General features: G+C 36.6%; 1 protein-coding gene and 1 long non-coding RNA gene across 2 annotated transcripts; both read left to right on the top strand.

Moving 5' to 3' along the window:
- Nucleotides 11939-12883, top strand: LOC107610655. Its single transcript, XM_016312678.2, has 4 exons — nucleotides 11939-12057; nucleotides 12142-12247; nucleotides 12330-12604; nucleotides 12709-12883. Exons 1-4 carry the CDS (start codon nucleotides 11993-11995, stop codon nucleotides 12881-12883), a joined length of 621 nt encoding a protein of 206 aa, XP_016168164.1. The 5' UTR covers nucleotides 11939-11992.
- On the top strand, nucleotides 13699-23610 carry LOC110271794. Its single transcript, XR_002362494.1, has 3 exons — nucleotides 13699-13779; nucleotides 14010-14251; nucleotides 23548-23610. It is a non-coding gene; the product is annotated as an uncharacterized LOC110271794 (long non-coding RNA).

The raw sequence follows: 23990 nt of genomic DNA, 5'->3' as shown, positions 1-23990 counted from the left end.
TAACCTTAAGAATATTAAAAAGAAATAATTTAATTGGTACCCTAATTTCTTTTAAGGTTTAATTATTCTGCAGGTCCCTATAGTTTTACCGAATTTTTAATTAGGTCCCTATACTTTTTTTCTTTTCAATTGGGTCCTTAGACGTTAATTTTTTTTAATTTAGTCCCTGCCGTGACAAAATCGTTTGAGATAACAGAATATTCTGTTAAAAAATCGAATATTCTTATAATTGGGTTAAAAAAGCAAACTGAACCCACCTCCAAATTTTCAAAATCCCAAAACTACCTTTGACATTTTGTAGAACCCTATCCAGCGCTTGTTCTCTGAAGTCAGTGGCGTTTCTTCTCTGTTCGCTGGTGTCGTCGTCCATCTGCGTTGTCGTCGTCCTTGGCGACATGAGCATCTGTCGTCGTCCGTCATCCTTGGTCTGTCCTGCACTGCTCTGCGCTATTAGTGGCAACTCCATAACACAGACGTCACTATCGAAGTCTTGTTTACCTCCACAGCTTTGGAGGAAGCTCTTCAATTTCTCTTAAATTGAATTCATTGAGTTGAAGAATTCAAAAAAGAAAGAAGAACGAAATCAAAAATGGGTAATCAGAAGCAGATTTTCAAAGAGCCCCAATTTGCACCCTTTCTCACTTCACGTTCCAACATCGACCTCAAGGTGCAAAATTCTCCTAATTAGCCTTTTCAATTTTGCGTCTTATCTCAATTTAGGGTTTTAAATTTCACTGCAATGTGCCTAATTCCCCTTCATGTATTCCGTTTTTTGGATAAATGGTGAAATTTGAGTGTGAGAAAACTAAGTTAAGGGTTTAGGATTTTTAATTTTTGTTCTTTTGTGGTAATTCAGGATAAGTGACGAAATTTGAGCATTAGCAATTGCATTAAAGAATCCAAAGAAAAGTCCAGGATTCCTAGAATAAGGCTACGGCCCCTACTGCTATCCTAGTTGCTGCAATGCCATTGTTGTTTCTGGGGAAGATGCTACCCCTGTCACGACTATGATTCATCAACCTGATCCTTCTGTTGCTGTGGGTGGTTCCTCTCAAAATGACGAAGATGCTAAAATTCCTCTGCGGTATGCAAATTGATGTCACTAATTTTATATGGATTATTGCAATTAAATTATGTGGATTAAGATTGTAATTCTAGTTAAAACTGTTGTATGCCTTAACAAAATAAGAAAGGTATTTTGTTACTTTTGAATTGTTCTGAGACTTGGTTGCTTTTGTTCATCTTCTCCCTAAGTACAATGCAATGATTTTAGAAGCACTGTCAGCTCTAAAAGATGCTAAATCTGACCTAAATGTCATTGTTAACTTCATTGAGGTCAGATTATGAACTTATAGCAAGTGAAGGTAGCAGTGAAGAAAGTGATGCTAATTCTCAGAATGTAAGTTAGTTTACTTGTCAACTTACCACTGTATTTCCAAGACGTTTCTGTAGTTTTCAATCCAGACATTAGTTCAGTACGAGTTACCTATGGTAGCGATTATTTACAATAATGGAGGGGTATATAGTGGTGACCGGAGAATCCCCGAAGAGATAAATGGACCTCACAAAGATGATCCTACTCCGACTTCCTTTGTTTCGAAAGCAGGCTACCATGCTTTGGTTGAAACTTTTGGTAGAAAAGACTATCATATTGGGACCCCTAATGAACTCAAGTCTGCTCTTTATTGTTGATCCTATGCTGGTTGTGGGAGGCTACAACACAAGAACTGATTTCTAGATTATCTGTATAACACTGAAATTACGTTTCCTATGGTTTTTGTTTTTAGATTTCAAATTTTAATAACACAAATTACATAGCCTTGTGATTTTTTATGGTGTACCATAATATGATAAAGACACAAACTATATTCCATGAATCCACACAAATGTAAAATATTACATGATCATAATAAATACTTGAATGATAGAAATTGAATTTTATACTACTATTTTTGTTTCATTTTATCCTTTTTTTTGTATGTTCTTAAGATAAAGTATTTTGAAAGTAAAAAAGAAAAGAGAAGGTATTTTTGGTACAATTTGTATATAAATAAGCAAAAAAATGATAGTAACAAAATAAAAAGGATTATAGAAATATCTTTCATATCGTAGAATCATTGAATAGGGATTATAGGAATATCTTTCATTGAATATTTATAATTTCATTGAATTTTCAATTAGGTCCCTATACTTTTTTTTTCTTTTCAATTGAGTCCCTAAGGGTATACAAGTAATTTCACAATTCACTAAAATTTTTTGGACGTTTAACGTTAACAAGGACTAAATTGAAAAAAAAATGTATAGGGACCCACTACAAAAAAAAAGAGTTTAAAATGGCATTGACATTACGGCGGTTTTAAAGAACCGCCGTAATACCCGTTATTATGGCATTTTTGGTTGCTGCCATAATTAACTTTGGGTTTGGTGGCGGTTCTGGTGATTATGGTGGTTTTGAACCGCCGTTTTCACACGTATATAAAACAAAGGAACCGCAACCCTAGCTCATTAAACGAAACACATCATAACGGCACTCTCGATCTCCCTTCTCTCTCCTTCGTCTCCTCCGTGTAAAGAAGCTCTCCACATCACCGTTCTTCTCTCTCGGGCTTCTCCTCTCTCTTACCATCTTGTGTTCAACCAGTCGACGATCTCAGATCTTGGATCTTGGATCTTCCTTCCTCACATCTGCCATCGACACTGCTTGCGAAGCCGGAAAGGTTGTTTCCCTAACCTTACCCCCTCCTCTCTCTCTCCTCTCTCTCTCTCTCTCTCTCTCTCCCTGATCTCAGATTTAGTGCCAATGTCTAGTGTTCTGAACTGGTTATGTTGATTAAAAACTACTTGTTATCTGAACTGGTTTTGTTATGTTGATTCAAGTATCTAGTGTTCTGACTTGTTTAAATTTGCATTTGTATCCGTTTCTAATTTAGACAAGTTTGGGTTTGTTAATTGAGATGTATTAAATTTTATATATCTTCCAATTTAGGTTATCATAGCAACTTGTATTTCAGGCTACACCAAGACTTAGCAAGGATAAAGTCAAGTAGTGTGTTGATCCGAAACTTGGAGCAGTTTGGGTTTGTTTTTTCTTGTTTGTTGGTTCAATTTTTAAGGCGCAGTTTCTGGATTAAAATAGTTCTCAAAGCACTGCATTTTTAAATGTTCTCAATGACCAGTCAGATTTTTAGTATATTCTATTCCTTATTCACATGTTAGGCCTTTTTTAATTCACATTTGCTGACCCCTTTTTATATTTTAACTTTCAGTTTCAAAATTTTATATGTCTTCGAATACCCTATATTGACTATTAGACTCACTTGTCTTACTTGTGTTTGAGACTTTCAGCTGGTTTTTAATCAATTATTCAAATAGGCGCCACCAGATTTTGCATTTGACCAAGGAATGAAGAAATAAGAATTAATTGAAAACAGATAGTGTGTCTTTGTGTTTTTATGTAAACTAGTTGTTTGATTATTTAGATAACTAACTAACTTGCTTTAACTAACATGAATTTGTTCTTGATAATTTTTCATGTGAAACAGGTTTTTTGCTGTATCTGATTTTTGCTGCTATTCTCCAGCAATTGTCGTTGGTTTGCTTCTTCAAGTGTTTGAATTGAATGCTTACTTCACTGTTGCAACAATCTATTCTTTATTTTTAGTATTTATCTTGCATTTAGCTTGATTTTGGAAATTAAGATAGTAATCTTGTTTCCTTAAGTGCTCTTACAAATACTAGAAATGAGATCTTTTGGTGAACGTTTTTTACCTTGTTGCGTTGATTTGTTTCTCTTTCAATTTATGTATCATGGTCTATTCCATTACATGAGCTTGTCAAATGTTCTTTATTTTTGTAGTAAGGGAAGTTTTGTCAACATGGATTTTGTGATTTGAAAATGTCACTTGATTATTATTCAAGAGCGTACTATCCAATTGTGTTAACTATGTGCTACACAAGTCATATTTTAGACAGCCATCACAATGATAAAGATAGTGCTTTCAGTTATCGTGGCAGTCATATAATGTGGCACCAAGCACCCACATGGCACATGGATGAATCTCTCTCAGCTGACATGTGCTACCTAAAGTTAGGCTAAGAATACTGAATTATCTGCAGATTTCAGTGTCAAATTCAACATGAGCTACATTCATGATGACTGAATTTATCTTTGCTGCAGTTTTTGAGCTTATTAACTAGTCAAAAATTGACATTAATTATAGTTGTTGCTGTTGCACTCAATTGCAAACTGATTTTAATAACTCACTGCAACTTGAATGCTTTCAAATGACATATTGTAAAAAGGAAAAAAGAAAAATGAAATAACTAACTTATTTTAATAACTAGTCAATTTTAAAGTGCATTCTATTTAATTTGAGCATCTATCTACTAAATTAGTGAAGTATTTGAAATTCGAATCCTATATTTTGTTCCTACTTCTTTTCTTCTAGTTAGATTAGATTAGATGCTCTGCTATTTTTTTCTTTCTTTATCTTTTCTCTCTTTGCGCACGTCATTTTACTTTTCTCTGTAATGATTATCTAATTTTTATTTTTATGAACACAGGGTCCACAACCTAGCCTTGCCAATTCAGTTAGATGGCTTCAAATTCAGACATCCACTGCCACTGTATGCTCTCCCTCACTTCCTGTTTATATTTGGTGTTGTATGAAATGTATACAATAAGCCTTTATCGCGTGTATTTTTTTCCTCTGTGAATGGAATTACTGCTATATTTCCTAGCATTGTTATATTGGTACAGTTGGTCTTTGGGGGGGATTTTGATACTAATCGTGATTTTTTCTAGAACTTTGTTATCATTATTAATGTTGTTGATAACATAACCATTTATTTTTCTATCTTTCAGGATCTACGTTCTGAGTTGAATGAGCTTATTCCAGAATATCAGGTTCGTTCTATTATTTTAAGCTTTGGTAGTGATACCTATTTATGTTGGATAAGCTGATTTAGAATATTAAAGATCATCATCATCAGTGGAGGACAGAGCATCTAATCTCTAATCAAATAAAAACTTTCTCTCATCAACTTGCTTTGACTTTTGATCCATTTGCATGGTCCCATGTGAGACACTATTGGTTCCTATGTATAAATAATATATTATATATGTATACATACAAAGTCTTCTTTTTCATCATATAATAAACAAATTTAAGGCAAAAATAATAATTGATATGGAGAACATGGAGTATTTTTCCTTTCATCATGATTAGGATTAGTGCCAAAATTGCATGTGTCTTAGTTATTACTATTGGTAATATGCTAATAAGCTAATCAGCTCATTATTAGTTCAGACTTTAGAGTATGTTACTGATGCACGAAATTTTTATTCACACTTTTCACAATTCCGCACAACTAACCAGCAAGGGCACTGGGTCGTCCAAGTAATACCTTACGTGAGTAAGGGCCGATCCCACGGAGATTGTTGGCTTGAAGCAAGCTATGGTTATTTTGTAACTCTTAGTCAGGAAATTAGAAATAAAATTGATTGGGTTTATGAAAAGTAATTAACATAAAGTAAATAATACTTGTTGTGCAGTAATGGAGAACAGATTGAGGTTTTGGAGATGCTCTGTCTTCTGAATCTCTACTTTCCTACTGTCTTCTTCTTCACGCACGCAGGTCTCCTTCCATGGCAAGCTGTATGTTGGTGGATCACCGTTGCCAATGGCTACCATCCATCCTCTCAGTGAAAATGGTTCAAATGCGCTGTCACCGCACGGCTAATCATCTGTCAGTTCTCACTCATGTTGGAATAGAATCTATTGATTTTTTTGCGTCTGTCACTACGCCCAAACTGACGAGTTTGAAGCTCGTCACAGTCATCCCTTCCCAGATCCTACTCGAAATACCACAGAAAAGGTTTAGACTTTCCGGATCTCAAGAATGGCCGCCAATAATTCTAGCCTATACCACGAAGACTCTGATCGTGAACCAGGAGGCTAAGAGATACACACTCAAGCTAGTACAGATAGAATGGAGGTGGTTGTGAGGCACGCGTTCATAGGTGAGAATGATGATGAGTGTCACAGATTATCACATTCATCAAGGTGAAGTGCGAGTGAATATCTTAGAATAGAAACAAGCGTGATTGAATGAAAAACAGTAGTAATTGCATTAATTCATCGAAACACAGCAGAGCTCCTCACCCCCAACCATGGGGTTTAAAGACTCATGCCGTCATAAATACAATGTGAAACATGTAAAAAATGTTATGAGGTACATAGTAAGTCTCTAAAAGTTATTTTTATACTAAACTAGTAGCTAGGGTTACAGAAAATAAGTAACTAAGTGTATATAGTGCATAAATCCACTTCCTGGCCCACTTGGTGTGTGCTTGGGCTGAGCATTGAAGCTTTGCACGTGTAGAGGCTTCTCTTGGAGTTAAATGCCAGGTTGCAGCCTGTTTGTGGCGTTTAACTCCGGTTTGTAACCTGTTTCTGGCGTTAAACTTCAGAATAGGGCAAGAAGTTGGCGTTTGAACGCCAGTTTGCGTCGTCAAAACTCGGGCAAAGTATGGACTATTATATATTGCTGGAAATCCCTGGATGTCTACATTCCAACTCAATTGAGAGCGCACCAATTGGGCTTCTGTAGCTCCAGAAAATCTATTTCGAGTGCAGGGAGGTCAGAATCTAACAGCATTTGCAGTCCTTTTTCAGCCTCTGAATCAGATTTTTCCTCAGGTCCCTCAATTTCAGCCGAAAAATAACTGAAATCACAGAAAAACACACAAACTCATAGTAAAGTCCAGAAATGTGATTTTTATTTAAAAATTAATAAAAATATAATAAAAAGTAACTAAAACATACTAAAAACTACCTAAAAAAATGCCAAAAAGCGTATAAATTATCCGCTCATCACAACACCAAACTTAAATTGTTGCTTGTCCCCAAGCAACTGAAAATCAAATAGGATAAAAAGAAGAGAGTATACTATAAATTCCAAAATATCAATGTTGATTCTTGAACACAGCTACTTTATGAGTCTTGGCCGTGGCCCTAAGCACTTTGTTTTCCAGTATTACCACCGAACACATAAATGCCACAGACACATAACTGGGTGAACCTTTTCAGATTGTGACTCAGCTTTGCTAGAGTCCCCAATTAGAGGTGTCCAGGGTTCTTAACCACACTCTTTTTGCTTTGGATCATGACTTTAACCGCTCAGTCTCAAGCTCTTCACTTGACACCTTCACGCCACAAGCACATGGTTAGGGACAGCTTGGTTTAGCCGCTTAGGCCAGGATTTTATTCCTTTGGACCCTCCTATCCATTAATGCTCAAAGCCTTGGATCCTTTTTACCCTTGCCTTTTAGTTTTAAGGGCTACTGGCTTTTTGCTCTTGCCTTTTGGTTTAAAGAGCTCTTGGCTTTTTCTGCTTGCTTTTTCTTTTTCTTTCTCTTTTTTTTCTTTTATTTTCGCCATTTTTTTTTGCAAGCTTTTGCTTTTTCACTACTTTTTCTTGCTTCAAGAATCAATTTTATGATTTTTTAGATTATCAATAACATTTCTCCTTTTTCATCATTCTTTCAAGAGCCAACAATTTTAACATTCATAAACAACAGATTCAAAAGACATATGCACTGTTCAAGCATTCATTCAGAAAACAAAAAGTATTGTCACCACATCAAAATAATTAGACTAATCTCAAGGATGAATTCGAAATTCATGTACTTCTTGTTCTTTTGTAATTAAAACATTTTTTATTTAAGAAAGGTGATGGATTCATAGGACATTCATAGCTTTAAGACATAGACACTTAAACACTAATGATCATGTAATAAAAACACAAACATAGATAAACATAAAGCATAGTAAACGAAAAACAGAAAAATAAATAAATAGACAAGGAGATTGAGGAACGGGTCCACCTTAGTGATGGCGGCTAGTTCTTCCTCTTGAAGATCTTTTGGAGTGCTTTAGCTCCTCAATGTCTCTTCCTTGCCTTTGTTGCTCCTCCCTCATAGCTCTTTGATCTTCTCTAATTTTATGGAGGAGGATAGAATTCTCTTGGTGCTCCACCCTTAGTTGTCCCATGTTGAAACTCAATTCTCCTAGGGAGGTGTTAATTTGCTCCCAATAGTTTTGTGGAGAAAAGTGCATCCCTTGAGGCATATCAGGAATTTCATGATGAAGAACTTCCTCATGCTCTTGTTGAGGTCCATGAGTGGGCTCTCTTGTTTGCTCCATCCTTTTCTTAGTGATGGGCTTGTGAGATGAATCTCTCCATCTCCCATGACTCGGAGGTGGAAGCAATTGCCTTCTCTTTCCTCTTTCTAGAGGTTTCTCCGGCCTTAGGTGCCATTAATGGTTATAAAAAAAGCAGTGCTTTTTTCTACACCAAACTTAAAATATTTGTTCATCCTCGAGCAAAAGAAGAAAGAAAGGAGGAGAAGAAGAAGAAGTGGAGGAGATAGAGTGGTGTGTGGTTTCGGCCAAGGAGGGTTGAGTGTGTATGATGGGGTGGGTTTGGGAGGGATATGGTTTGAATTTGAATGGTAAGGTAGGTGGGATTTTATGATGGATAGATGTGAGTGGTGAAGAGATTATGGAGAAGAGTGTAAGATTTGATAGGTGAAGGGTATTTGGGGAATAGTGTTATAGAAAGGTGTGAAGAAGAGAGAGAGGGTGAGTTGAGGTTGGTGGGGATCCTGTGGGGTCCACAGATCCTGAGGGGTCAAGGACTTATCATCCCTGGTCTATTTAGGCGTGTAAATGCCCTTAGAGTGCAATCTTGGCGTTTAACGCCAGAGTGCTACTTATTTCTGGCGTTTAATGCCAGCTTTTCTCCCTTTATTGGCATTTAACGCCAAGTTGGTGCTTCTTTCTGGCGTTAAACGCTAGTCTGATGCTTCTTACTGGCGTTTAAATGCCAGTAAGCTCTTCCTCCAGGGTGAGTTGTTTTTAATGCTATTTTTCATTCTGTTTTTGATTTTTCAGTTGTTTTTGTGACTTCACATGATCATCAACCTACAGAAAACATAAAATAACAATGGAAAATAAATAGATACAATTAAATAACATTAGGTTGCCTCCCAATAAGCGCTTCTTTAATGTCAATAGCTTGACAGTGAGCTCTTATGGAGCCTTATAGTTTGCAATGTTTGCAAACCATGGAGCTTCCTGAATAGCAAACAATTGCTCATCCAGAAAGGTTTCAGATATCTTAGTATGAGGAAGGGATGCTCCTGCTACTGGTTCTATCCGGGACAGGTGATCAGCTACTTGATTCTCTGTCCCTTTTCTGTCTCTAATTTCTATATCAAACTCTTGCATAAGCAACACCCATCTTATGAGTCTGGGTTTTGAATCCTGCTTTGTGAGAAGATATTTTAGAGCAGCATGGTCAGTGTACACAATCACTTTTGATCCTACTAAGTAAGATCTAAACTTGTCAATGGCATAAACCACTGCAAGCAATTCCTTTTCTGTGGTTGTGTAATTTTTCTGCGTATCATTTAAAACACGGCTAGCATAGTAAATGATGTGCAGAAGCTTGTCATGTCTCTGTCCCAATACTGCACTAATGGCATGGTCACTAGCATCACACATTAGTTCGAATGGTAATGTCCAGTCTGGTGCAGAAATAACTGGGGCTGTGACCAACTTAGCTTTCAGAGTTTCAAATGCTTGCAGACACTCTGTGTCAAACACAAATGGCATGTCAGCAGCTAGCAGATTGCTCAGAGGTTTTGCAATTTTTGAAAAATCCTTTATAAACCTCCTATAGAATTCTGCATGTCCCAGAAAGCTTCTGATTGCCTTAACATTGGCAGGTGATGGTAATTTTTTAATTATCTCTACTTTAGCTTGATCCACCTCTATTCCCTTATTTGAAATTTTATGCCCAAGGACAATTCCTTCAGTCACCATAAAGTGACATTTTTCCCAGTTTAAAACTAGGTTGGTCTCTTGGCACCTTTTCAGAACAAGTGCTAAATGGTCAAGGCAGGAGCTGAATGAGTCTCCAAATACTGAGAAGTCATCCATGAAGACTTCCAAAAATTTCTCTACCATATTAGAGAAGATAGAAATCATGCACCTCTGAAAGGTTGCAGGTGCATTGCACAGGCCAAAAGGCATCCTTCTGTAGGCAAATACTCTAGAAGGACATGTGAATGCTGTTTTCTCTTGGTCCTGAGGATCTACTGCAATTTGGTTGTAACCTGAATAGCCATCCAAAAAGCAGTAATATTCATGACCTGCTAGTCTCTCTAGCATCTGGTCTATGAATGGTAAAGGAAAGTGATCTTTCCTGGTGGCTATATTGAGCCTTCTGTAATCAATACACATATGTCACCCTGTAACTGTTCTTGTAGGAACCAGTTCATTCTTTTCATTATGAACCACTGTCATGCCTCCCTTCTTGGGGACAACAAGGACAGGGCTCACCCAGGAGCTATCAGAAATAGGATAAATAATCCCAGCCTCCAGTAACTTAGTGACCTCTTTCTGCACCACCTCCTTCATGGCTGGATTTAGCCGCCTATGTGGTTGAACCACTGGCTTAGCATTATCCTCCAATAGGATCTTGTGCATGCATCTAGCTGGGATAATGCCCTTAAGATCACTTATGGACCACCCAAGAGTTGCCTTGTGTGTCCTTAGCACCTGAATTAGTGCTTTCTTTTCCTGTGGATTTAAAGCAGAGCTTATGATCACCGGAAAAGAGTCACCTTCTCCTAGAAATACATATTTCAGGGATGGTGGTAGTGGTTTGAGCTCGGGTTTAGGAGGTTTCTCCTCTTCCTAAGGAATTTTTTGGGACATCCCCGTTTCTTAGAAAGGGGTCATAAGTTTAGGCTAAGTCGTGCAAAATTTAATGGAAAAATTGAGTTGAGGGATCCCCCAGCAGTACTAACATGGTCAGAAAAATTGGAACAACTTGAAGGCATCAATGTTTCATTTGGGAAGGAACTACAGGCAAGTAAAGGTAAGAGGACTCGACGAAAAGTTATTGAAGAAGATGATGAATCTGGGATGTGGAGGAAGAAAAGCATATTTTTTTTATCTTCCTTATTGGGATTCTAACTTATTGCGCCACAATCTAGATGTCATGCACATTGAAAAGAATGTTTGCGACAATGTGTTATACACTTTTCTCAATGAGACTGGAAGGTCAAAGGATAATCTCAAAGCTCGTAAGGATCTTAAAGAAATGGGTATAAGGAAAGATTTATGGCCAGATGAAAATGGGAGATATCATCCATCTTTGTTTACAATGTCAAATTCCATGAAAGATGTATTCTTGCGTACTATAAAGAATATTAGAGTACCAGATGGTCTCTCGAGTAATATTTCACGGTGTGTTGACCTGAAGCAAAGAAAGCTCTCTGGATTGAAGAGCCATTACTGCCATGTCCTTATGCAGCAACTATTACCCATTGCCATACGTAATGTGCTACCAGATAAAGTTACTGCAGTGCTAATAGAGTTGTCTTCATTCTTTCAACAGTTGTGCTCTAAAAGCTTAAGTCTTACAGAAATTGAGAAGCTCCAACCTCGAATAATCCTTACCCTTTGTCATTTAGAAATGTTGTTCCCTCCTTCTTTCTTTACAATCATGGTTCATTTAACCTGTCATCTAGTTGATGAAGCAAAACTTGGAGGACCAGTACACTATAGGTGGATGTATCCTATTGAGAGGTAAATATCTCTTTTCAATCATTATTTATTTAACCTATCACTTAGTTATATCTTGCTTACTAAAGCCAATTATACAAACTAGGTATTTAGGATATTTGAAGTCCTATGTACGAAACAAAGCTAAATAAGAAGGTTCTATAGCTGAGGGATATGTGGCTGAAGAAGCTCTTACATTTTGCTCTCGATACTTAGAAGGGATTGAGACAAGATTTAATAGGCCACCACGTATTGATGATCGTCCGGATGGTAACTACAGTACACATGTTGATTCGCTTTTTCCACAAATAGGTAAGTCTAAGGGAGCTTTCACAGTATTTGAGTTGTCACCTATGGAAAAAAAAGAAGCACATCGCTATGTGGTTCTAAATTGTCCATATGTCAAACCGTTCATTGAGTAAGTACTTAAGGATTTGCATACATGTTTTTTATTTACCTAAAAATAGTTGTTTAGTTAGAGTTAAACTTTCATATCTGACAGTGACTTCAAAGATTTTGTACGAAGACGATCTAAGGGTAGAAGGCCTTCAAATGTAGAGATAGAAAAAAGAGTCAATAAAGATTTTGTTACTTGGTTTCCTACGCAGGTAAATAGAAAAGTGATCTTTTTTGCTAATATTCAGCAGTATTTGTGGATATAATAACTAATATTTTGTTCTATCATAATAGCTTATGAACCCAGACATTATGAATACTGTGCATGAGGATTTGAGATACTTAGCAAGGGGTCCATCACAATATGCCAAGAGGTTTTCTACATTTAGTATCAATGGGTTCTCCTTTCGAACTACCAATCGAGACAATGGGTTAAGGACCCAGAATAGTGGAGTTTTCTTAATGTCTTCAACTCCTTGTGTTGCTAGCGCTAGTGATACTAATGTTAGGAATGTTGATTTGTCATATTATGGCAAATTAGAAGATATTACTACAATGGCCGATTTCGGGTTACTTTATTCAAATGTAAATGGGCTGACACCACAAGAGAACGGGGATGTAGAAAGGATAGTTGGGATTTTACTTCTGTTAATTTTTCACGAGTAATACACAGTGGTGACCGAGAGGAGGATGATCCATATATTGAAGCCTCACAAGCTCGAATGGTGTATTTCGTCAATGATGAAGTGAATAAAGATTGGAGTGTTGTCGTGCATTTGAAGCCAAGAGACTCATATGATATGGGGGAAATGAAGATGATGAAGCATGTGAGAATGAGCCTTGGTTAGAGCAAAACCTGGATTCTTTATTTGAAAATGGTGATAATCTATCATTGTTAAGAGATGAGGTAGATGATAAATTACTAGATGATGACATTGGAGAAGACGAACACATGTCAGAATAGTTAGTAGGTTAAATTAATTTATGGTACGAAATTTATATTATGTAACTTTTGATAACTTTAGTTTATTTGCATTAACTTAATTATTTGATCAATTGTTTAATTTTTCAGTTTATTTGCATTAACTGAATTAGAATAAATGGATTGCATTGCATGAAGAAAAGTTAGTCATGTAAAGTATGGGCCATGTAATTATGATAAGATAAAGACCGAATCTAGCAGCAATGACAATATTCATATTTAAAATGCTTGAAACGGCTTTAATTTGCTTTAAATTATTTCACCAACTTAGCTACAGGGTCTATTCTTTTAATCTTGATGCACATTTTATATTATATTTATTAATTATTGATTTAATCTATTATGCAGATATGCCAAAATAAAAGAGGTACAAGAATCTACTTAAAGTAGCAGCAACTGCAAATTCTTCACAAGACAAGTCGGCAGCTTCAAATGCATCACAAGTCAAGTCCGCAACAGCTGCAAATTCCTCTCGAGACACATTGGTAGCTACAAATTTCTCCTGAAACAAGTCGGCAGCTTCAAATTCCTTCCGGGACAAGTCGGCAGTAGTTGCAAGTTCCTCCCGAGACAAGTCGGCAGCAGCTGCAAGTTCCTCCCGAGACAAGTTGGCAGCAGCTGCAAGTTCATCCCGAGACATGTCGGCAGCTTCAAATTCTTCTGAGCCATCATCAGTTGCTCCAACTATATATGAGGATCCATCCGATCCTAATCGTAAACGTGGACGTGAATCTAAACATTATTAGACTGTTGATGCCATAGGTATGTATAGATGTTCTATTAGTATTTTTAGATGTATAGATGTTATATATGAATTAGTTTGAAAGGATTGAAAATAGAAATTGAATTCTATGATACCCTTAGCTAGTTATTGGCTTATATACGTTGCCTTATCTACTTATGTTGCTGTCCAACATACAACGTGAATTTTATTTATTTTATTCTTTAGTCGCTCATTTACTCATTTATTTATACTCATTTGTCTATTTTAGATGAATACGAAGATAGTACACGCCTTCATTTATTAGCGAAGGATGTGCATAATTTGCCAGAAGGTTTGCGCATAGTTGTCAATTTTGATAAACATCATTCAGCAATAGGAGAAGTAGTTGGACTCCTTGCAGGAGTTTGTGGACAATTGGCCACTGATTGTGTAGCATTTCCAATCAGTTTTGAAAAGTGGTCAGACATTCCAGCAAGCTTTTTTGAAAATCAATGGAATATTTTTTTCCTAGTAAGAAGATTGATGAGCGGATAATTTATACGCTTTTTGGCATTGTCTTTAGGTAGTTTTTAGTATGTTTTAGTTACTTTTTGTTATATTTTTATTAGTTTTTATGAAAAAATCACATTTCTGGACTTTACTAGGAGTTTTTGTCTTTTTCTGTAATTTCAGGTATTTTCTGGCTGAAATTGAGGGACCTGAGCAAAAGTCTGATTCAGAGGCTAAGAAAGGACTGCAGATGCTGTTCGATTCTGACCCTCCTGCACTCGAAGTAGATTTTCTGGAGCTACAAAATCCCAATTGGGGCACTCTCAATTGCGTTGAAAAGTAGTCATCTTGGGCTTTTCAGCAATGTATAATACTCCATACTTTTCCCGAGATTTGATGGCCCAAACTGGTGTTTAAACGCCTACCAGAGACCCTTTTCTGGCGTAAAACGCCAGAACTGGCACCAGAACTGGAGTTAAACGCCCAAACTGGCATCCAAGCTGGCGTTTAACTCTAGAAAAGGCCTATGCACGTGTAAAAATCAATGCTCAGCCCAAGTACACACCAAGTGGGCCACGAAAGTGGATTTCTGCACTATCTGCACTTAGTTACTTATTTTCCGTAATCCTTAGTAACTAGTTTAGTATAAATAGCACTTTTTACTATTGTATTCGGAGAGAATATATTTTGATCATCTTTGGACTTTGGAGGCTGGCCATTGGGCCATGCCTAGACTTTTTCTCTTATGTATTTTCAACGGTGGAGTTTCTACACCTCATAGATTAAGGTGTGGAGCTCTACTATTCTTCATGAATTAATGCAAGTACTATTGTTTCTCTTTCAATTCACGCTTACTTCTTCTCCAAGATATACTCTCGTACTTAATTCAGTTAAGTTAGAATGAAGGGGTGACCCGTGATAATCACCCACTATCTTCGTTACTCGCTTAGCCAAGATCCGCGTGCCTGACAACCACAAGCGGTCTACATGATGTTCAACGTAGTCATTGGACGACAGCCGGAGTATAATCTCTTGGGTCTCTAATCCACGGACCGAGTTCGCGAGGTTAGAACCTCCGTGGTAGAGGCGAGAACCAATTGAATCTGCCTGACTAAGATTTACAAGATGACCATAGCTTGCTTCAAGCCGACAATCTCTGTGGGATCGACCCTTACTCGCGTAAGGTATTACTTGGACGACCCAGTGCATTTGCTGGTTAGTTGTGCGGAGTTGTGAAAAGTGTGATCACAATTTCGTGCACCAAGTTTTTGGCACCGTTGCCGAGAATTGTTCAAGTTTGAACAACTGACGGTTCATCTTGTTGCTTAGATTGGGTAATTTTATTTTATGTTTAAGCTTTTTATTTTTATTTTCGAAAAAAAAATTAGTTTTCAAAAAAAGAATTCAAAAAAATTTTTTAAGAATGAATTCTAGAGCTTCATGAGATATGTTGAAGCCTGGCTGACTGTTAAGCCATGTCTAATCTTTTGGACTGAGGTTTCCACTTTCCATTGTAGAAAGGACATGTCTGTATTTGTTATGCTAAAGCTTGGCTGGCCATTTGGCCATGTCTAATTCTTTTGGACCGAAGCTTTAGACTAACATTGCATGAATCCTAGAATTCTTATTAAAAAAAATTTTGAATTTCTTTATTTTCTTTTTCCAAAATAATTTCGAAAAAATACAAAAAATTTAATAAAATCACAAAAACCAAAAAAATTTTGTGTTTCTTGTTTGAGTCTTGTGTCAAATTTTAAGTTTGGTGTCAATTGCATTTTTTTAATTTTCTTAAAATTTTTGAAAATTCATGCATTATGTTCTTCATGATCTTCAAGTTGTTCTTGATAATTTTCCTTGTTTGATCTTTAATTTTTCTTGTTTTATGTCTTTTCTTGTTTTTCATATGAATTTTCAAATTGTTAGTGTCCGTAGTACAAAAGTTCTTAAGTTTGGTGTCTTGCATGTCTTTCTTTTCTTAAAAATTTTCAAAAATATGTTCTTGATGTTCATCATGATCTTCAAAGTGTTCTTGGTGTTCATCTTGACATTCAAAGTGTTCTTGCATGCATTATTTGTTTTGATCTTATATTTTTATCTTTTGTTTCATTTTGTTGTTTTTCTCTCTCCTCATTAAAAATTCAAAAGTAAAAAATATCTTTTCCTTATTCTTCTCATAATTTTTGAAATTTTGAGTTGACTTGGTCAATAATTTTTAAAATTTAGTTGTTTCTTGTTAGTCAAGTCAAAATTTTAATTTAAAAATTTTATCTTTTCAAATCTTTTTTTCAAAAATCAAATCTTTTTCATTTTTCTTCTTAATATTTTCGAATTTCTTAAATAAATTTTCAAAATCTTTTTCTTATTTTTATTTCATATTTTCGAAAACTTTACTAAAAATTAATGTTTTGATTCAAAAATTTCAAGTTTGTTACTTTCTTGTTAAGAAAGGTTCAATCTTTAAATTCTAGAATCATACCTTTTAGTTTCTTGTTAGTCAAGTCATCAACTTTAATTTTTAAAATCAAATCTTTTTAATTTCTTTTTCAATTCCTTTTCAAAATAAATTTCAATCATATCTTTTTAAAATTTTAATTTCAAACTCTTTTTCTAACTTCTTATCTTTTCAAAATTTATTTTCAAATCTTTTTCAATCAACCACTTGACTTGTTTGTTTTAATTTTAAAAAGTTTACTATTTCTTATCTTTTTCAAAACCACCTAACTACTTTTCTCTCTCATTAATTTCGAAAACTAACTAACAAATTTTCAAAAATATTTTTAATTAATTAATTAATTTAGTTTTCAATTTGCTTTTATTTCTTTTCTTAAATTTTGAATTCTAACTTATAATTAAAATAAAAAAACAAAAATATTTTTCTTCTCTTTTAATTAAAATTCGAATACTCTCTCTCTCATTTCTTTCTATTTATTTTATTTAAGTACTAACATTTCTCTTCTACTCATAATTTGAACCCCTCTCTCTTCTCTCTGTTCGAATTATTCATCTCCTCTCTCTACCTCATTCTTCTATTCTTCTTTTCATCTGACACATAAAGGAATCTCTATACTGTGACATACAGGATTCCTCTTCTTTTCTGTTCTCTTCTTTTTCATATGAGCAGGAACAGGGATAAAGACATTCTTGTTGAAGCTGATCCTGAACTTCAAAGGACTCTGAAGAGGAAGCTAAGAGAAGCTAAAGCACAAAACTCCTGAGAGGACCTTACAGAAATTTTCGAAAAAGAAGCAGACATGGCAGCCAAACCCAACAACAACGGTGGAGATGCAAGGAAGATGCTTGGTGACTTTACTGCACCAACTTTCGACTTCTATGGAAGAAGCATATCAATTTCTGCAATTGGAGCAAACAACTTTGAGCTTAAGCCTCAATTAGTTTCTCTAATGCAGCAGAATTACAAGTTTCATGGACTTCCATTGGAAGACCCTCATCAGTTCTTAGCTGAATTCTTGCAAATCTGTGACACTGTTAAGACCAATAGGGTTGATCCCGAGGTCTACAGAGTTATGCTTTTTCCCTTTGCTGTAAGAGACAGAGCTAGGATATGGTTGGACTCATAACCTAAAGAAAGCCTGAACTCTTGGAAAAAGTTGGTCAATGCTTTCTTGGCCTCCACCTCAAAAGATGAGCAAGCTTAGAGTGGAAGTCCAAACCTTCAGACAGAAGGAAGGTGAATCCCTCTATGAAGCTTGAAAAAGATACAAGAAATTGATCAGAAGGTGTCCTTCTGACATGCTTTCAGAATGGAGCATCTTATGTATATTCTATGATGGTCTGTCTGAATTGTCCAAGATGTCATTGGACCACTCTGCTGATGGATCTCTTCATCTGAAGAAAACCCCTGCAGAAGCCCAGGAACTCATTGAGATGGTTGTAAATAACCAGTTCATGTACACTTCTGAAAGAAATCCTGTGAATAATGGGATGACTCAAAAGAAAGGAGTTCTTGAGATTGATACTCTGAATACCATATTGGCTCAGAATAAAATATTGACTCAGCAAGTCAATATGATTTCTCAGAATCTGACTAGAATGCAAGCTGCATCCGGCAGTACTAAAGAAGCTTCTTCTGAAGGAGAAGCTTATGACCCTGAGAATCCTGCAATGGAAGAGGTGAATTACATGGGAGAATCCTATGGAAACACCTATATTCCTTCATGGAGAAATCATCCAAATTTCTCATGGAAGGATCAACAGAAGCCTCAACAAGGCTTCAATAATAATAATGGTGGGAGAAATAGGTTTGGCAATAGCAAGCCTTTTCCATCATCTTCTCAGCAACAGACAGAGAATTCCAGGCAGAGCCTCTCTGACTTAGCAACCATAGTCTCTGATCTGTCTAAGACTACTCTCATTTTCATGACTGAAACAAGGTCCTCCATCAGAAATTTGGAGGCACAAGTGGGTCAGCTGAGTAAAAGAGTTACTGAAACTCCTCCTAGTACTCTCCCAAGCAATACAGAAGAGAATCCCAAAAGAGAGTGCAAGGCCATAACTATATCCAAAGTGGCCGAACCTAGAGAGAGTAAAAAGGCAGTGATTTCCAGTGAGGAAGACCTTGCTAGACGTCCATTGACCAATAAGGAGTTCCCTATTGAGGAACCAAAGGAATCTGAGGCTCATATAGAGACCATAGAGATTCCATGGAACTTAATGTTGTAGTTCATGAGCTCTGATGAAGATTCTTCCTCTGATGAGGATGAAAATATTGTTGAAGAGCAAGTAGCTCGGTATCTAGGAACAATCATGAAACTGAATGCCTTAGTTCAACAGAAATTACCTCAGAAGAAACTGAATCCCAGAAGGTTCTTAATACCTTGTACCATAGGCACTATGACCTTTGAGAAGGCTCTGTGTGACCTGGGGTCAGGTATAAACCTCATGCCACTCTCTGTAATGGAAAAACTGGGGATCTTTGAGGTACAAGCTGCAAGAATCTCACTAGAGATGGCAGACAAATCAATGAAACAGGCTTATGGACTTGTAGAGGATGTCTTAGTGAAGGTTGAAGGACTGTACATCCCTGCTGACTTCATAATCCTAGACACTGGGAAGGATGAGGATGAATCCATTATCCTTGGAAGACCCTTCCTAGCCACAGCACGGGCTGTGATTGATGTGGACAGAGGAGAGTTAGTCCTTCAATTAAATGAGGACTACCTTGTGTTTAAGGCTCAAGGATCTTCTTCTGTAACCATGGAGAGGAAGCATGAAAAGCTTCTCTCAATACAGAGTCAAACAGAGCCCCCACACTCAACTTTTAAATTTGGTGTTGGGAGGCCACCATTAAGCTCTAAGTCTCTGTGAAGCTCTTTAAGAGCTCACTGTCAAGCTATTGACATTAAAGAAGCGCTTATTGGGAGGCAACTCAATGTTATTTAATTATATTTATTTTTATAGACATTTGTTTTCCATTGCCATGTTATGTTTTCTTTAGGTTGATGATCATGTGGAGTCATAAAAATAGCTACAGAATTAAAGCGAAATAAAAAACAGCATCAAAAATAGAACACCCTGGAGGACAGGCTTACTGGCGTTTAAACGCCAGTAAGGATAGCAGAATGGGCGTTTAACGCTTTAACGCCTATGCAGGCAGCATTTTGGGCATTTAGAAAAATGCCCAGTAAAGAAGGATTCCTGGCGTTTAACGCAGCCAAGGTATCTGGCTGGGCGTTAAACACCCAAAGAGGCAGTCAAGTGAGCGTTAAACGCCAGAATGGATAGCATTCTGGGCGTTTAACGCCAGGATGACACAAGGGAGGTAATTTTGTTTCCAATTCGATTTTTTTCAATTTTTCATGTTTTAATTCATAATTTTTTGCATTAAACATATTTTAAACGTTCATCTTTCAATTTCTATTTTCAAATATTGATAACCTTTCCAATTCTTTTTAATTCTTTTTTTATTTCTTTTCAATTCCTTCCAAAACGTTTTCAAAACTTACATATGTTTTCAAATTCTTTTCAACTCTTTTTAATTTTTCTTGTATACAGTAATAAGTTTTCAAAATTAATTACGTCATTCTTCTTCTACTCCCTTCTATCTTATTTTGCTCGAGGATGAGCAAACTTTTTAAGTTTGGTGTGAAAAAAGCTCTGCTTTTTGTTTTTCCATAACCATTAATAGCACATAAGGCCGGAGAAACCTCTAGGAAGAGGAAAGGGAAGGCAGTTGCTTCCAACTCCGAGTCATGGGTGATGGAGAGATTCATCTCAAAAGCCCCATCACTAGAAAGAGGATGGAGCAAACAAGAGAGCCCACTCATGGACCTCAACAAGAGCACTCCATCATCCTCCATGAAATCAGAGAGGACCAAAAGGCCATGAAAGAGGAGCAACAAAGGCAAGGAAGAGACAAAGAGGAGCTCAAGAACTCCATTGGTTCTTTAAGAGGAAGAAGAAGCCACCATCACTAAGGTGGACCCGTTCTTTAATCTCCTTGTTATTTGTTTTTCTGTTTTCGGTTTCTATGCTTTATGTTTTGTCTATGTTTGTGTCTTCATTACATGATCATTAGTGTTTAGTGTCTATGTCTTAAAGCTATGAATGTTCCATGAATCTTTCACCTTTCTTAAATGAAAAATGTTTTCTAAAAAAGAAAAAGAAGTACATGAATTTCAAATTCTATCTTGAAAATAGTTTAATTATTTTGATGTGGTGACAATACTTTTTGTTGTCTGAATGAATGCTTGAACAGTGCATATTTTTTTATAGTGAAGTTTATGAATGTTAAAATTGTTGGCTCTTGAAAGAATAATGAAAAAAGAGAAATGTTATTGATAATCTGAAAAATCATAAAATTGATTCTTGAAGCAAGAAAAAGCAGGGAAAAACACAAAGCTTGCAAAAAAAAAAGGGGCGAAAAATAAAGGCAAAGAAAGAAAAAGAAAAAGCAAGCAGAAAAAGCCAATAACCCTTTAAACTAAAAGGCAAGGGTAAAAAGGATCCAAGGCTTTAAGCATTAATGGATAGGAGGGCCCAAAGGAATAAAATCCCGGCCTAAGCGGCTAAATCAAGCTGTCTCTAAACATGTGCTTGTGGCGTGAAGGTGTCAAGTGAAAAGCTTGAGACTGAGCGGTTAAAGTTGTGATCCAAAGCAAAAAGAGTGTGCTTAAGAACTCTGGGCACCTCTAACTGGGGACTCTAGCAAAGCTGAGTCACAATCTAAAAAGGTTCACCCAGTTATGTGTCTGTGGCATTTATGTATCCGGTGGTAATACTGGAAAACAAAATGCTTAGGGCCACGGCCAAGACTTATAAAGTAGCTGTGTTCAAGAATCAACATACTAAACTAGGAGAATCAATAACACTATCTGAGTTCTGATTTTCTATGGATGCCAATCATTCTGAACTTCAAAGGATAAAGTGAGATGCCAAAACTGTTCAGAAGCAAAAAGCTACTAGTCCCGCTCATCCAATTGAAACTAAGCTTCATTGATATTTTGAAATTTATTGTATTTTCTCTTATTTTTATCCTATTTTGTTTTTAGTTGCTTGGGGACAAGCAACAATTTAAGTTTAGTGTTGTGATGAGCGGATAATTTATACGCTTTTTGGCATTATTTTTAGGAAGTTTTTAGTATATTTTAGTTACTTTTTATAATATTTTTATTAGTTTTTATGCAAAAATCACATTACTGGACTTTACTATGAGTTTGTGTATTTTTCTGTAATTTCAAGTATTTTCTGGCTGAAATTGAGGGACCTGAACAAAAGTCTGATTCAGAGGCTGAGAAAGGACTGCAGATGCTGTTGGATTCTGACCCTCCTACACGCGAAGTGGATTTTCTAGAGCTAAAGAAGCTCAATTGGCGCACTCTCAATTGCGTTGGAAAGTAGTCATCTTGGGATTTCCAGCAATGTATAATAGTCCATACTTTTTCCGAGATTTAATGGCCCAAACTGGCGTTTAAACGCCCACCAGAGACCCTTTTCTGTCGTAAAATGCCAGAACTGGCACCAGAACTGGAGTTAAACGCCCAAACTGGCATCCAAGCTGGCATTTAACTCTAAAAAAGGCCTATGCACGTGTAAATCTCAATGCTCAGCCCAAGCACACACCAAGTTGACCCCAGAAGTGGATTTCTGCACTATCTGCACTTAGTTACTTATTTTCTGTAATCCTTAGTAACTAGTTTAGTATAAATAGAACTTTTTACTATTGTATTCAGAGAGAATATCTTTTGATCATCTTTGGACTTTGGAGGCTGGCCATTCGGCCATGCCTAGACTTTTTCTCTTATGTATTTTCAATGGTGGAGTTTCTACAACTCATAGATTAAGGTGCGGAGCTCTGCTGTTCTTCATGAATTAATGCAAGTACTATTGTTTCTCTTTCAATTCACGCTTACTTCTTCTCCAAGATATACTCTTGTACTTAATTCAGTTAAGTCAGAATAAGGGGTGACCCGTGACAATCACCCACTATCTTCGTTACTCGCTTAGCCAAGATCTGCGTGCCTGACAACCATAAGCGGTCTGCATGATGTTCAACGTAGTCATTGGACGATAGCCAGAGTATAATCTCTTGGGTCTCTAATCCACGGACGGAGTCCGTGAGGTTAGAACTTTCGTGGTAGAGGCTAGAACCAATTGGCAGCATTCCTGAGATCCAGAAAGTCTAAACCTTGTCTGTGGTATTTCGAGTAGGATTTGGGACGGGATGACTGTGTCGAGCTTCAAACTCACGAATGTTGGGCGCCGTGACAGTGTGCAAAAGGATAGAGAGATCCTATTCTGACACAAGTGAGAACTGACAGATGATTTGCCGTGCGGTAGCTGTACCTGGTATTTTTCATCCGAGACGAGAAATCCGACAGCTGATTTGCCGTGCAGAAACCGTACTTGGAGCATTTTCACTGAGAGGATCATACAACTTGCCATGGAAGGGAGCACGCATGATTGGATGAAGACAGTAGAAAAGCAGAGGTTCAGAAGCAACAAAGCATCTCCAAACGCTTATCTGAAATTCCCACCAATGAATTACATAAGTATCTTTATTTTAATTTACGTTTTATTTATCTTTTAATTATCAAAACTCATAACCAATTGAATCCGCCTGACTAAGATTTACGAGATGACCATAGCTTGCTTCAAGCCGACAATCTCCGTGGGATCGACCCTTACTCGCGTAAGGTATTACTTGGACGACCCAGTGCACTTGCTGGTTAGTTGTGCGGAGTTGTGAAAAGTGTGATCACAATTCCGTGCACCAAAGATTACTCAAACTCTAAAGCTTATTTCTTTGCCATTATTTAATTATATTTGCTGGTTAATATATATTCTTTATAATATTGAAGGCTCGATTTTGCTTCAAAGTGAGTGATAACTTGTCCAAACGTTTTTTGCTCCAATCGCTTGGCAAAATATGGAGGGAACATAGGATAAAGCTTTGGAATGATTTTTATGATCCAAGGTTGAGTAAAACCGAGATCATAAATAATGCACCAGAAGATATTGCTCCTGATCAATGGGCTTTATTCGTAGAATATCGTTTGAAGCCTGAAACTCAGGTAAGTACTTACTCTCCTAGTTAAATGTTGTCCTTTTTTACAGCATTTGAAATATATATATAATTGAATATGAACTAGTCAATGTTGTTGAAGAGTGATTTTGATTTCTGGGTGTCTCTAGAGTTGCCAGAGGTTCTGATCTTTATTTTTACAATTGAACTATTGGCTGCGGGGCAGTCATAAATAGTGGTACAGTCTCTATTTATTTTAGTCCTAAATTATTGTGGTTA

This window comes from Arachis ipaensis, chromosome B01 (assembly GCF_000816755.2).
Source record: "Arachis ipaensis cultivar K30076 chromosome B01, Araip1.1, whole genome shotgun sequence".
Taxonomy (NCBI): domain Eukaryota; kingdom Viridiplantae; phylum Streptophyta; class Magnoliopsida; order Fabales; family Fabaceae; genus Arachis; species Arachis ipaensis.
Note: the sequence above shows the minus strand (reverse complement) of the source record. Positions and strands in the feature narration are given on the sequence as shown.

Bases quoted from the DNA above. Each gene is read 5' to 3' on its own strand.
- LOC107610655 (XM_016312678.2), top strand. From the start codon at position 11,993: ATGGAAAAAAAAGAAGCACATCGCTATGTGGTTCTAAATTGTCCATAT. The intron at 12,058-12,141 runs GTAAGTACTTAA...CATATCTGACAG, and splicing joins TATGTCAAACCGTTCATTGA to TGACTTCAAAGATTTTGTAC. The intron at 12,248-12,329 runs GTAAATAGAAAA...CTATCATAATAG, and splicing joins TTACTTGGTTTCCTACGCAG to CTTATGAACCCAGACATTAT.